This window comes from Macaca nemestrina, chromosome 11 (genome assembly GCF_043159975.1).
Source record: "Macaca nemestrina isolate mMacNem1 chromosome 11, mMacNem.hap1, whole genome shotgun sequence".
Taxonomy (NCBI): domain Eukaryota; kingdom Metazoa; phylum Chordata; class Mammalia; order Primates; family Cercopithecidae; genus Macaca; species Macaca nemestrina.
In genome coordinates this window covers 70,886,806-70,902,739 of record NC_092135.1, presented here as the reverse complement: position 1 = coordinate 70,902,739, position 15,934 = coordinate 70,886,806, and the positions used below count along the sequence as shown (strand labels likewise).

At 38.3% G+C, this 15,934-nt stretch overlaps 1 protein-coding gene across 7 annotated transcripts in view; it reads right to left on the bottom strand.

Annotated features, from left to right (window-relative positions):
• The window catches only part of LOC105483229 (Rap guanine nucleotide exchange factor 4), a 309,166-nt gene that overhangs the window by 39,958 nt on the left and 253,274 nt on the right, over nucleotides 1–15,934 (bottom strand). For all 7 annotated transcript variants that reach the window (XM_011743960.2, XM_011743961.2, XM_011743962.2 and 4 more), the window contains one exon: nucleotides 11,153–11,231. In XM_011743960.2, coding sequence (XP_011742262.1) covers nucleotides 11,153–11,231 — 79 coding nt within the window. The remainder of the gene's footprint in view (nucleotides 1–11,152; nucleotides 11,232–15,934) is intronic.

Sequence of the window (15,934 nt, the reverse complement as noted above, 5' to 3'; positions counted from 1 at the left end):
CCCTCTAGCCCCTCTTCTAGGTCTAAGTGATAGTGCCTGTGAAAGACGACCTTTCTGATGGCCTTGTGCTGTGAAAAATGAGCAAATTTAATTCTCTCTCAGATCATGCCAATTTAAAAGATGTCACACTGTGCCCTAAGTTACTCTATAAACTACGATCTTATTTCACTACACATGCAACATGAGTACATTTTAAATCACTCAAAGATGGAAACAGCATAGAGAGGAAAGGGAAGCTTTGATTGAGCTGGTAGTAATAGAGTGGTGAACGCTTAGCCTAAATTTAGAAATATAACCCCAACATAGGACAATTAAGGCGCTAATGTGGTTTTTAAAAAGTAAATATATTTTCAAATGAATTAATATGCTTTTCAGAGAAAATACATCAAAGTGCTTTACAAGTACTTAGGCAAAGAAACTATTCAAATTGATCCAATTGATTCACCAATTATTAATTAACAGACTACTTTGAGTAGAGCACCATGCTAGGTTCTGGTGATACAATGGGCACAGTCCTATTCATCTGGACTATTACATTGGACAACATGTTGAAAAGGAGGTATTCACATGTGTAGGAGAGAAAGGAGGAGTGGGGAGAGAGAGAGAGAGAGATAAGAGAGCGAGAGAGGAAGGAGTCTTTCCTACTTGTTATGATAACATATGTATAGAACTTTATAATTCATAAAATAAGCTCAATATTCTTACGCTATCAAAAGATGCTTTCTACAAACCTGAGGAAAAAATATTTACCAGTGAGGAAATGGAGATTCAGAGAGAAGAGATCTGGCCAAGGTTGTTGAGTGAATAAATGGCAGGGCTTGCAAATTCAGATGGGGCTCTTTCCACTATTCCCACCCCCACTATCCTAACCAGCGGCTATAGCAACTAGACCTTAGTGCTTGGGTTCATGAAATTATTAAGAATAAATGCATCCAGAAAGCAAAAATCTTAATGAGAAAGAAATTCCTTTTGTGTGAGTGTGTGCACACTGAAGTTTCAAGGTTTCCGCGCTGATTCTGCATGTTTAGTAACCAGGGCTGAGCACCCCTTGTCTTTGATGAAGAACCCCACAGTCTCTAGGGAGACAGAATTGACCAAATTCGGAGGGACTGAGAAAGGCTTTCTCCCTTTCCTCATGAAAGTTCAGTATTTTTACCTCTGGGAAAACAAAAGGAAGCACTGACTTATTTCACAAAGTCTCATTTGTCCCCTCATGGATGTTCATTTACTAAAGTGAGGGTGGGGGTGATACTACTTTTATAGCTGAATCCAGGCATTGCTCAAGGATTCTGCTCCTCCAGAAGCGACACATAGGGTTCCCTTTCTGAAATGTCTGTTGGATCAGGTTCTTAAGAAACACAAAGAGAACTTTGTATACAATTGATTATACCTGAAATGGTTACAGATCAGACGCTGAGGTTTCTATTCATTCCCATAACAATCTCCCCAGGCTTTTAGAAAGTTTGTAATTTTTACATTTTATTTAACTCCTACAAAAAAGGTAGGAAGGGGGAAAAACTATATTCCTTTCAGGTAGCAGCCAAAGAATAAAGAATATCCTACTAGTTCCCTTGTCTCAATATGATGTCAAAAGTGCAATCTAAAAAGAGTAACATTTCAAATATAGCATGTTCATAAATTCAGACACATCAGGAAGGTTGAAGAAGCCTTCTCTGGCTAAAATTGGAATAATGCATGATCAAGAAGTGCTTTTATTGAATAAGGCCATGACTCATGATATGATGACAGTTGGGTCCAGGAAAGAAGAAATATGGCTGCCTGAACTCATGGGGAAAGAGATGCAGAAAGACAACATGGTTCCTATATCTCATAAAGTTCTAGTTTTTGTAAAGTCGGTAAGGCAATATAAAATTACTTACTGAATTAGTATTTTAAACACCATTAAGAAAAGGCCATATAGTTTGAGTGGCCAAACTTATCACTGATACATTTGAGTTGATTTCAGATAAGTCATGGAATCACAGCATCTCTGTTTCAAGAGCCCTTTGATTACATTTCCTTCAACTCTATCACCTTAGAGGTAAGCAAACCGAGACAGAATGAGTTTAGGTGATTTTTCCAAATTTATCAAAGGAATTCTTGGAACTAGAACTCAGTTTTCTTATTTTCTTCCCCAGTACTCTTTTTACCTGTCTATGTTGTTGTGTTTTGTCTGATATTAACATTACTTTCTTTACACAAACATAGATTATATAGCAGAGTCACATGACTTCAAAGTTTGTTGGGAAATAGGAAAATCCGTCTGAGATATAGAAATTGATCCCCCAAATCTTCATAACAAAGCACATGCAGAAAATCAAGAGTTAACTATTGCAGCCTTCATAATCTGATAGAGAGGTACAGGAATTGTTAATACCTGAACGAGATCCCCTCTGCTACAGTTTAATACCTGTCAATTAGGAAAGCAGTGGCTCACTGCGACTGAGCAGACATTGTTAAATCTGGTCATCCAAATTCCAACTTCAAGATTCGCCTACACAGTTGAGTATCTCTTTTCCCAAAGACTTGGGCCCAGAAGTGTTTTTGGATTTCAGATTTTTTTTTTTTTTTTTTTTTTTTTGGATTTTGGAATGTTTGCATTACACCTACTGGTATGAGAGCTCAAAAAATTTCGAATTTTGGAGCATTTTGGATTTTGAATTTTCAGATAAGGAATACTTCACCTGTAATAAAGTATTTCTCACCATCTGGAAGCATTAAATCAGAATCCTTAACAGAAGGAATGAGGTCGTAAACTCACTGTTAATTTCTGCATTTTCTAGCTAAGGACTGGGCACACAAAAACCTTCAATGTTCTTTGATCAACTGATTACAAACAATTTAATTGCACAGTTTGGAATGCTATAACTAATGCACTTTTCTAAAAAAAAAAAAAAACCTTTAAAAATATCACAGCTATTTAAGAGCCTTTATCTAAGTTACCCGGAATCCCATTTTGTCAAGATGTCAAATACAGATCAGAGGTACATTCTAAATAAGTTCATACAGAATTTAATTGCAAAACATCTGGTACATCTTTTAAATAGAATCTTTCAGCTATTGGGTATTTAATCTACAGGATGACAAACTTTCAGAGTGACTAAATCTTCACTGAACTGAACCACCTCCTTCAGCATTGTGTACATGTGACTGAGAGCAAACTGAATCTGTTTGCAGTGAGGTTTTAGGGCTGAGAATCAGAAGAGGTGAAGGCCACAGTGTAGGCTACAGTTTTTCTACCCTGCCAACAGCAGGCTTAATATTCCATTGAGTCATTTTCCTCATGCCGGCTCTGCCGTTCAAACACTGTAATTATTTCATATATTTTTACCTAGTTATTATCTTACTCACCACAGGCACCTGTAATTTTTCTGTACTTTTTTTTTTTAACTGCTCATTTACTTATTCTTAATTCAGCTAATAATGGTTCCATGTATTAAAATTATCATGGGGAAAGTAAGTGAAAACCTCCCAGGATGTAGAGGCAGCAGATTCATTACAGCCTACAACAGGGAATAAAATATTATGTATACTTTTTGCAGTAAGTACATGCTAATTATGCAGCTATTTATAAAACACTTAACAACATTCAAACTGATGCTCTTCAATGTTGTTGTTTTTTAAAACCCTGCTTTGCATACAAGATCTCTGCTTGCAGCTGAAAACAAACTTTGGGGGTCATCTGCCCACTGACAAGACAAAGCTTTGGTATCTTCTTTATAATATGCCATATTTCTCTCCTGATGGCATAATAATAGCAACATTTATATGGGGTTTTAAGGTTTATAATGTATGTTCACACACATAACCTCATTTGATTTTCACAACAACCGGGTGAAGTGGGTAGGGCAAGTATAATGTATCAGTCCATTCTCACGCTGCTATAAAGAACTGCTCAAGACACTGGATAATTTATAAAGGAAAGAGTTCTGCAGGGCTGGGGAGGCCTCAGGAAACTTACAATCATGGTGGAAGGGGGAGCATCATGTCCTTCACATGGTGCCAAGAAGGAGAAGTGCAAGTGAAGGTGGGAAATGCCCCTTATAAAACCATCAGATCTCATGAGAACTCACTCACTATCATGAGAACAGCATGGGGGGAACCACCCCCCGATCTAATCACCTCCCACAGGGTTCTGCCCCCAACACATGGGGATTAAAATTCAGATTACAATTCGAGATGAGGTTTGGGTGGGGACAAAGAGCCAGACCATATCATATAATTACCCCTATTTTACAGAAGGGGCTTGGAGAGGTTAAGCGTAATTGCTGAATAATGTAACTTATAGGACACAGGTCTTAAACACAGGTCTTTCTACTTCAGAGCTTTTGCTTTTTTTACTATAATATGGGCTTCTTGTCTTTGTGGAGCAGCCTGACATCCTGACCACTGGGTCTATTTCTTCCTTCATATGGCATGTTCATAAAATGCAAGTTCTGAAATTACACTGCTTAGGTCCCATCCTGGCTTCCCCACCTATATAAAAACTGTACGATCTTTGGTAAGTTAATTGACAATTTAGAGCCTTGATTTCCTCATCAGTAAACTTCAGAAGATTGCTGTTAAGGATGAAATGAGATAATACAGGTAAAACATGTATCTGAAACATATTAAGTATTCAGTAAATCTTAGCCACCAATGTTATTACTGATTCTCCTCTGGAAGTCATTTAAAATATTTTCAATGGACAATTGTGGAATTGTTCATAAGACCTGGCATTTCTGGGTTTAAGTTTGTGATGTTACTCCTGTCCACACAAGCTGCTCCTTTGTTTGTGTGTGCCTATTAACTTTGAGCTCACAGGAGCGCCTTCTGTACCATCAATTTCTTTAATTATCTTCCATTTTCTTGCTCAGAATATTTTTCCCACTGATTTTCAGAATTCTCCATGTTTTTACAAGTCTCTAGTTCTTGGCTATTCTCCTTTTAAGTCTCAAGCCAAGGGCTTGTACTCATAGCACAGCAGTTAGGACGTGCCCTAATGCAATACACTGCTTGGGTTCATATCTTGTTCTAACATTTACCAGCTATGTAGCTTGGGGCAAATTATTTAGCTGCTTGAACTCACTTTCCCTATTGTAAAAAAACAAGATTAGAAGAGTACATAGTGTTGATAGGAGGCCGAGAACATGTATATGAAATATTTTTTAGCATATCTGATAAGACAGTCATTTTTTTTCCCAAGGAGCATATCATGTTCATAACATCGTCAAACAAAGTCTTCTTTATTGGAAACAAACTCTCAAATTGCATATCTGCAGAAGCAACTTGCTCTGATGGTGACGTATGGATCAAACACTTTTCAGAATCAAATGGGGACTATGATGACAAAATCTGGTTACAACAAAATTTAAGCTGAAAGTTTTTCTAGGAAATCTAAAAAACGTTCCTAAAAACTTGGCTTCATTTAAAGAATATGAACCTGCTGCTATTATGTGAATCTTTCATCAAAAAGAAAAGCAGATTTTGATAAACGTTCCACTTATAAAACCCAAGTCAACTTATAAAGAGAACATCTCCAGATCAATTTCACAAAGATTTTTATGACAGGGACCCTAATTTTTCAGTGAGGGAAGCTGTTGTTTTTGCTTCTGTACAGGGATGAAACACAGAAAAGGTGGATTTAGTTAAAACTTAGTGGCAAATCCATGTTCCATTTTTTTTTCTTCTTTTTTATTTTTTTTTTTATTTTTTTTTTGAGACGGAGTCTCGCTCTGTCACCCAGGCTGGAGTGCAGTGGCCGGATCTCAGCTCACTGCAAGCTCCGCCTCCCGGGTTCACGCCATTCTCCTGCCTCAGCCTCCCGAGTAGCTGGGAATACAGGCGCTCGCCCGGCTAGTTTTTTGTATTTTTTAGTAGAAATGGGGTTTCACCGTGTTAGCCAGGATGGTCTCGATCTCCAGACCTCGTGATCCGCCCATCTCAGCCTCCCAAAGTGCTGGGATTACAGGCTTGAGCCACCGCGCCCGGTCTTTTTTCTTCTTAATTCAAGAAACTAAACTCATTATTTCCATGCCAAAAGCAAAAAATTTGTGATGAATACTAAGCTAAAGAAAACTCGTATACTAACAAAAAAATCTGTCCAAAATTATTGCTGTTTTAAAATTTCTGTAAGTTTAAATATCAGCCATTCATCCTTAAGATTCTTTTAGCTGCAGTAAGAATCTGTCCTAAACAACAAACACCTATATTCATTGACATGAAAAGATAATCCACTGGCAGAGTAAGCTTCAGGACCAGTCAAATGCTAATGATGTTATCACAGACCCCCGTTTTTCCTCGCTGTCTCCTCATTCCAGCTTTATCTTGGGGTTCATTCCCATCATGGTTGTAAGATAGCTGCTGCTGGCAATTGGGGTTACAGGCTTCCTGTTTTTTTCTCCTAAATGTTAAAAAGGTTTTCACCAAAAGCCCAGGAAGCCTCTCTTTGAATTCCATTGGCCCAGTCTAGCTTGGGTCTGGCACTGGAGAACCAGTCTTTGGCAAGGAAGGCTAATTACTACAAGTGGCTAAAATGACCAAGTAATAAGGCATGTATGTTGGCAAATCAACCACAATGTCCACTGCAAACCACTATTACATCAGTGCTACACGGACTTCCTCCAAATGTCTACCAGTACATGCAGGATCTCAGGCAGTTATTAGACCTTTCTGTACCTTGATTTCTCCTATATGTGAAATGAAATAAATAACAGGCATAGTGGCTCATGCCTATAATCCCAGCACATTGGGAGGCCAAGGCAGGCGGATCACGAGGTCAAGAGATCGAGGCCATCCTGGCCAATATGGTGAAACTCCATTTCTACTAAAAATAAAAAAATTAGTTGGGTGTGGTGGTGCCTGCCTGTAGTTCCAGCTACTTGGGAGGCTGAGGCAGGAGAATCGCTTGAACCCAGGAGGCAGAGGTTGCAGTGAGCCGAGATCGCGACACTACACTCCAGTCTGGCGACAGAGCAAGACTCTGTCTCAAAAAAACAAAACAAAACAAAACAAAAAAACACAAAACAACAACAACAAAAATAATATACCAGACTTTTTGCTTTACATTTGGAGAACTGGTGTTGGAAAGATAAAGTAAATAATGTGAAAATACTCTGAATCAGAGAGTTACTAAAATTCAAAATAGTATTGACTTCGTGTGATCACTTACTAAACTGAAGGCCAGCCTGCAGTTGCACAAACAAGAATATGGCAGAGTTTAATCATAAAGCACAAAATTGAGACAATAGGAGAGCAATTTGGGAATACATGTCAGAAGCATTAACATACTACACATTCTTTGCCTATTTTTAGGAATTTAAAGTGAGTACATTTTCATATACTTGGGCAAAGATTTAGCTGGAAGGATGCCGATTCACTCCATTGTGTTTGTTATAGCAAAAAAAATGTGAAAATAATCTAAATATCCAATAGGTAGAGGCTGAGAAAATAATTATGACATATCTATTGATACTATAGTCATTAAAAATGATAATGTGTCCTTCTCATCTTTGCCCCCTTGTTGCCCAGTACTTTATGTGACACATTTCCAGTCGTCAATAAATGTTTATGGAATTATCTAGAAGAAAAAAAAGATGATATAGTTTTATCTCTATATATATTAGTTTGGAAAGATATTCACAATATACCACTAAGTGAAAAATAGCATATTACCAAAAAGCACATGTAACATTATTTAATTTATATAAAATCTTATGTACATAAAAATGTATACATAAATTCCAAAATTTTAAAAACAAATTTATTAATGGTGGTGAGATACCAGGTGAACTTTGCTCTCTTCTCCTTTTGTGGTAATTAAAATTTTTTGGAATGAGAATGTTTTATTTTTAAGGATGACAACTATCTATATTTAGAAAAATGGCATAGAAAAATAATGGCATAGAAAGATATTCATAAAATATTGCTTAATTAAAAGGTATACAAAATTATTTACAGTATGATCCCATTCTTACATTTAAAAACATATATCTATATGTATAGAAAAAAGACTAGAAGGATATACACAAAACGGTTAGCAATACTACACCTGAGAGGTTATAGGGTTATATACAGGTGGTTTTAATTTTCTTTTGAAGACTAAAGGAAAATTGAACTCAATTTTAAATGCAGATTTAAAAAAAGATTAAAGAACCTGGAGATGAAAAGTATAGAAATTGAACAAATATGATTTTCAAACTCATTATAAAGCACTTGTATTCATCGGGTCAAATCATGTCCAAACTGTGTCTAATGAATAGAGAGTCTCTCTCATTAGCACATAAAAGGCCTGATATATTAATGTTCAGCAGAGTTCTACTATCTTTCTCCATGGTAAAAGCAAAATTGGAAGAGACACACAATGTGGATTAAGAACAGAAATATGTGTCAGTAGCTCAGGGCTCAAATCTTTTCTGTGCTAGTAATTACCTTTCTCTGAGCAATTCATAATTTTTCATTATTCTAGTTTATTGATTTAGAAAAATAGCAGTAAAAATACTGACTTCTTCATAGGGCTGCTATGAAAAGTTCCAGATGTTAAGCACTTCAAAAATACTCCACTAAAGCAACTGACTAATGAAACATGGTTAAGTATTTTACTATCCCTAATGTCCCACGTTAAAAACATAGGGGTTAAACCACTTGTTCAAGTTTGCATTATACATCCCTGCTGCTTGCAGGTGTGCTGTTAAGCAGTTTATGATACAATATATTGTCTTGAAATGTTCTTAAACTGTAATTAAAGGTTACAGAATCATTAAAATTTAAACAAGTTTTGAAATAAATAAGTTGTGAAGACAGAGAGAAAAAAAAGGCAAACTCCAGGTTTGGAATCATCTGGAGGACTCAGCTACTTGCCCTGGGCAAGCCACTCCTTTTTTTGTTTTTTATGGGGGCTGGGGGTAACTTCAGGACCCTCGTTTGTAACACAAAGCTAATACTAACCCAATAAAATCCTGTCAGGATAAAGTGGTATAATATTGGTCAATGCTCTTAGCATGCACCTGACACAGACAGAGCTGATTCAAAATAGAACAGTGAAGAGAATCTAAGTTCCCACAGGGCCAGATATGAGGGAGGTGGTCTAAGGGACCTAGATAATATAGATTACACCCAGTCATCCTGGATTCCCCCATCTACAGAAGAAAGAAGTCGGATTTGATGTCACAGCTCTTCCACGCCTGTTTGCTTTCTTGCCTTCCCCTCTCCCTCCCCGCCCGTATCACTTTTCCCCACTCCTCCCTATCTGGGCAGAAACAGACCTTCTCTCTAGAGCACTATTTTAAAAAGAGAAGTTAGTGATTTGAATGCTCTCAATCAACTCTTGAAGGGGAACAAGCTAATAAATGAAGAAGTTAGAATCTGAAAAAAAAGACAAGTGCAGTGTTTGGGGCTTGGAGTTGTAAAGATGCTGTGCCTTGGCCCACTGAACTCCCTGACTTGTCCTTGAGTTTTGTTTGCCTTAGGCTTATCAACCTTCTAACTGCTAAAAAAAAAAAAAGCAAGTCTAAATTCAATGGTGGATTTTATTTTTCCTTCCAGCAAATCTCAAAGGTCTATAATGATTAGTGCGTGTGCAGTTAAAAGAGCACAGAGATCCTGAATGTGTTCATTTTACTTGAGAAAAATTGAGTATGTGCCAGAAAAAATATATAATATAAGTAAGTCTCATTAAGCCATCATTACTCAGTAAGACAGTTTCCAGGCAAATAAACACACAAATCTCCCTCTTGCAGCTCCCTCTGAGTTGCACCTTCAACTCAAATCTCCTGTCCTCATACATTGTTTACTTCAAAGAGAATTATGAGTGAACAAGAAAATGAGAATCAGGTAGGGTAATTATAATCTTGAATGAGGAAAACATGCCAACATTCATTGAATTGCTAAAAAAAAAAAAAAAGAAGAATAAAAGAGCCATTCTCCTTCAATATATTTAACTGATCAAAAGGGCCAAAGTGATTTGGGGTCTAAATTTTTGTTGTTCTAAAAATAAAACAAAATCTTAGAATATACTTTCACATGCTCCCAAAATTGAGTGTGAAGCTCACTAATAATACCCACTTCTTTTATTCCACTCCCATTTTCTGAGAATGTTTGCTCTGTGCTACATACCAGCATCAACTGGGCCATTCCAAACACTGTTGAAAAGCTGTCCCAGACAAACTTGGCCTTCAAGCTATAGAGGAATTATCACTGGATTTCAAATTTTGGGTCTTTAAGTCAATAAGATGATAATAAAAAGTAGTAACAAAGGAAGAAATGTTGGTATCTAGAGGAGAGGATGGACTAGGATGAATGGGAAAAGAAAGTTATCCTACAGTGATAACTTGTATTTATCTCAGCATGTTAGCAATTTAATACCATAGCTCAGAGGAGGAACATAAGCCGACCACAGTCCATCCTGCCAGGGAACAGTCTGTCTCTAATGTTGGCGAACCGTTCCTGCTAATACTCCCAGGTTCTTCTCCATAACCCTCTCTAGCCTGCCTCCCAGGGGCATGGATATTGTTTTTGCCAGCATCACCTTCCTGTGGTGAGGTGGTTCACACTTCTCTGCACAGATAATGATACAGATTGGATGTGTGTCCCCGCCCAAATCTCATGTTGAAATGTAATCCTCAATGTTGGAGGTGGGCCTGGTGGGAGGTGTTTGGGTTATAGGGGTGGATCCCTCATGTCTTGGTGCTGTCCTTGAGATAGTGAATTCTCATGAGATCTGGTCATTTAAAAGTGTTTGCCACCTCTCCCACCTGGCTCCTGCTCCCCCTTGACCTTTGGCCACAATTATAAGTTTCCCAAGGCCTCCCCAGAAACAGAGGCTGGCATGATGCTTCCTAGGCAACCTGCAGAACTGCCAGTCAATTAAACCTCTTTTCTTATAAATTACCCAGCCTCAGGTGTTTCTTTATAGTAATGAAAGAATGCCCTAATACAGGTAACAAGGAGGAAATCCTTAACCATGGCACAGCAGACCTCTGCCGGGCAGAGCTAGAGTCTGTACAGGGGAAAACCGTGGGAAATGTGGGAAAACACATTTCAGTGTGACGAGGGTGGAATGTACAACTCTGCCTGGGCCGTGACTTACCTTCAGAAGATGAGATGAGAGAATGGCCTTCGACAGGTGGGGTTGTCTTCAAGGGACTAGGAACTTACAATCACAATAAAAGGATATTGGGCCACCAGGGCTGGGCAAAGCTGGGTATTTGGCATAAAAACACAGTGCATCATAATAAAGTCATTTAAAACAGAATCTGGAAGGGGGAAAAAAACAGAAAAGGAAATTAGGTTCCTGTGGAAATCTTTAGGAAAGCAAGAGTATCTACTCACTTGTTCTTGGCCACTGGTTCCAATACACTGGTTTAGGGTATGAGTTTACTTTACACAGAAGCACATCATATAAATAATGGTGCTGACAGAGACTGCGATCAAAATCAGTTTCTCATGACAATGGGCAAAAAGTATAATATTTTAAAAAGAGACAGCCTTGTACAAATGGCACTAGGTACCTTAGCCACCAAACATTTTAAAATCTGTATATTTAAAGGGTCACATGTGGGCAGTACCATACACGCAGAACGAAGACATGGTCATTTCTGTGTCTATACCATATTTGTTTGTTCAAAATCCTTTCTCCTTTATCTCTTTTTCACCTCCTATTTCCAAAAGGAGCAATGAAGGGTGGGGGGGGGGGCAATAGAATTACAGAATCAGGAGGTAGTAAGAGCAGCTGATTGGTGAGGGGATAAAGAAGCAGGAAAGAAAGAAAAGAAAACAAAAGAAAAAAGAAAAGAAAAGAAAACAAGATTAAGACTGTGAGCAGCAACTAGAGCAAAACAAAGGCTAACAAAACAGAAGCTGGTGGATTCAAAGGGTGACTGTCCTATATGTGAAACTATTTTGTAAGTAAGGAAGCAGGGGGTTGGCAAGGGAAGTAAGGCAAGTCTCCAAAATAAGCTTCATTTACTTCGTCATTGAATTTGACGCTGGTTCTTCATTGCAGACAACACGCCCTGGCTAGCCAGATGGGAAAGCTCATGAAGGCAAACCTAAAAACCTCAGGACTACGCCCATCAGAACTTGGAACCCAAGATGCCATGACATTTCCAGGGAAAACGTGAAATACACTGCCTGAGATTGTGATGCTCATCTTAAATGGAAAATGGTGAGAAATACGTACATTTTAATTCTATAAATTAGATTGCCAAATGTCATCCATGTTGTTAATGAACTTTTATTGGTGAAGTCTGAGTCAGTGACTAAAGGTTTAACCATTATACATACTCATTTAAATATAACTGATGAGTGTAATACCAAGTGTCACAACTCAATGTCACCAGGTTTTCAGTCCCATTATACTGAGCCAGAGAAGAAGCAGAGAAGGTGCCAGACAGAGGAGACAGAGGCTGCATGAAACTATTTTTTTGAATGTACCAAAGGACTTTGGCTTGTCTGAGCTTAACATCTAGCACCATCTTGATATGTTTGATATATTCCTGAGAATGGAGGAGGTAATACTTGCTTATACGCACCCAGGAGGCTGTACTATCTGGTAGTTTAAAGTTTGCTAAAGCAGAGACTTGACTTGGGTGCTCCAAGGTTGGGAAGGGAATCAGTTAACATGGCCAACTACTCGGCTCACATTTCAGTGTGGCTTTCCGGCTCTCTCCTCATATGTAGCAACTCTTCTGTCTGACACCTTCTCTGCCTCTCAGTATAATGAGACTGAAGGTGACTGGTGACGCTGAGTAGATGACAACTTGGGATTACACTCGTCACTTATATTTAAATGAGAATAATGGTTAAACATTTAGTCACTGATTCAAACTTTGCCGATGTAAGTTCATCAAAAACAGTAACACTGGAAATCTAATTTATAGAGTTAAAATTTGCTTAAGAATTTAAAATATCATTTCCTACTAGAAGATGATTTACCAAGTCACTCCATGACTAATGCTGGTTTTAAAAGTAAAAATATAAGAACTAATAGGTCTCAGGTAGAAAATAGATTTTTGGTAAATTAAGAGAGTGTAATGTCAAATTCAGCAGTGTGCATTTTTATGATGTAAACAAGTTTCATGGTAACTCTGACCTTTCTCACTGTACTGTAAATCCATAAATGCCAAAGGTCTCCCACTCCAGTATATGGACAAATGTCGTCACCCTACCCTAGGATTGTTTAGTGTCCAGAACAGTGGGGGAGGCAGGGGAAATCTGTATTTTTGATTTATGAGAAAGATACTGATTTGTTATTTATCTCCAAGGCATAAACATTACTTGTAAGAAAAAAATATCAGGAAAAACTGTAGGAAATGAAGTTCAATATTAAATTATGATGCTAGTCTAGTCTCTACCATCAAAAACGGAAGGGTCAAGAATCACATCCCACACGTCAGCCTTAGAATACACTGATTTCCAGGCTTTAATTTTTTTGATGAAGAAGGAACAATCAGGCTACTCTGGGCATACTGCCCGTGGGTTAGCCCTGCTCTGCAAGGAACAGTAATTAAAAAAAACAAAACTAAACAAAAGAAGCAGAAGCAGCAGCAATAATTCAGTCTCCATCTCTTTTAGAGATGACTTGAAAGGGAGGCTATACTTGCCCTTCATGGGTGGTAAAGATCTTATAGCTCATTCCTTAGATGCCATAGTCTCTAATGTACCAGAATCTTTTTTTTTTTTTTTTTTTTTTTTGAGTCAATACTTACTTTAGGTAAGATGCTGATTCTTGCATTATGCAATCACACATACTGGGCAAACAGTTAATCAGAGGGAAAAAAATCAGCTGCATTTTTTCCTGACCCATGGTCTTGGAAATTTGGTTTATTTGAGGTTACATATGGCTCTTGGAAGCTATCCTCACGTAATTGGTTCTTCAACAGCTTCTCTATACTAACTATGGAGTAACTTTTCTCCAGTAAAGCTCTTATCACATTCTTCTTGCTCAGACATCTTCAACCACTTCCCAATGCTTGGCTCTACCTTTCTGTTGTTGTTGCCCAAGCTAGAGTGCAGTGGCATGAGCATAGCTCACTGTAGCCTCAAACTCCTGGGCTCCAGTGATCCTCCCGCCTTGGCCCCCAAAGTGCTGGGATTATAGGTGCGAGCCACTGCACCCAGCCGGCTTTACATTTAAGACTCTCTAAGATCTATACCCCAATTCTTAAACCTTTCCTTCCTTTTCCAACTTATGTATACAATATTCCAGCAAAAATCAGACCACTCACTCTTCCCTGTCTATTTCTAGGTCAGTGCTAATATTGTCCCTTAGTATGGATGGCTCTGTCCCCATCTCTAGTTACTGGTTACCAGCCTCCTTCAGGGCCACTCTATATTTTCCATGATATTTTTCTAGATCCCTCACCCAGTCAGTGTCCCTGAAGCACTAACCACATTCTGCCTTATATTCAAGTTATGTGCAAATTCCTTTATGTTTTCTAACAGATTATAAGCTTCCTGAAGGCAGGAGGATGATTCCTTATTCACATTGCCTAGTCCGAAGCATCTAGCTTAGTGTTTACCCAACAAGATTCTCAACAAATACTGAGCTGAGAATAATTGGCCTGGAGCCAGTGATCCTGACGATTTTATCTACTATACTCTAATTAATTTGCTACATAAAAAACCTCAGGTAATCTAAGCATAAAATGAGAAACTGGAATGAGAAGATAAAATAAGAATTCAGTGGTAAAATACCTTTAGAAGGTATATAATAATAATAATAATAATGATGATGATATCTTCAACTTGAGTACATAGCAAAGGTCAATTATGGAAATGGATTTTGAACTAAGTTTTTGAGATAAATCTCTGAACTTCTTTTAGTGAGAAATGCTCTTCTATGGAGCTCAATGTGCTTAAAATACTAACCCATGACATTATTCTGAGAGGCAGTAGCATAGGATTAAAAAAAAACCACATTGTGTGTCGGCTGTTTCAAAGTCATATACAAGATGGTAACCAAAGTGGAACACAATTTTATAACTCTGAACACTTAGTTCACTGGTGAGATCTGTTTTATTCAGCCTAGAATATCTGTGTCTTAGGTAACAAGACTGATTCACTGTAAGTAGATGTTATGTGTTGAATTGTATCCCCCCAAAAAGATATGTTGAAGAACTAACCTCCAGTATCTCAGAATACAATCGTCTTTGGAAACAGTGTCTTTGCAGGTATGGTCAAGTTAAGGTGAGTCCTTAATGTGGGCCTTTATCCAATATGACTGGTATTCTTACAAAAAGGGGTAGCCTTGGACCCAGAGACAGACATGCACAGAGGGAAGGCTATGTGAAGAGTCACAGGGAGAATGTTGTGTGAACATGAGGGCAGACATCTGGATGATGCATCTACAAGCCAACGGATGCCAAAGATAGCCTGCAAACCACGGGAGGCTAGGAGAGAGGCATGGAACAGATTCTCCTTCACAGCCTTCAAAAGGAACCAACTCGACTATCACCTTCAGCTAGGACTTCCAGCCTCCAGAGCTGTAAGACAATACAATTTTGTTGCTGGAGCTACCCAGTTGGTGGTAATTTGTTAGGGAAGCCCTAGCAAATGAATGGTGGCATTTAGTCACATTCTAGAGCTGCTGGACTCTACAACAACTGCAGAGAGAAGCATCTTACTCCCAACTGGAGCAAGGCTGTGCCTTTTATGTAGGCAGCTTCAAATCCTTCATGGGACTAGGTAGGACGTAAATGATAAACCCAACAGATGCCTGTAAAGGTTGGATTTGAATACCTTAAGAGAGAGAAGCCTAGAGAAGACGAGGCATGGTATGTAGAAATGAGGCTGAGTCATTTCTAGAGAACAGTCAGGATTGGGGAGGAAAGAGGACAGTCAGAAGGACTGTTCCCTGTCAGGTCACACAGAGATGCTTTTCAAGTATCAATACACAGAATCCCCTTCCAAAACTGCTTTTGCTATACACACTGCAAATGAATGCAGGACTTTTAAA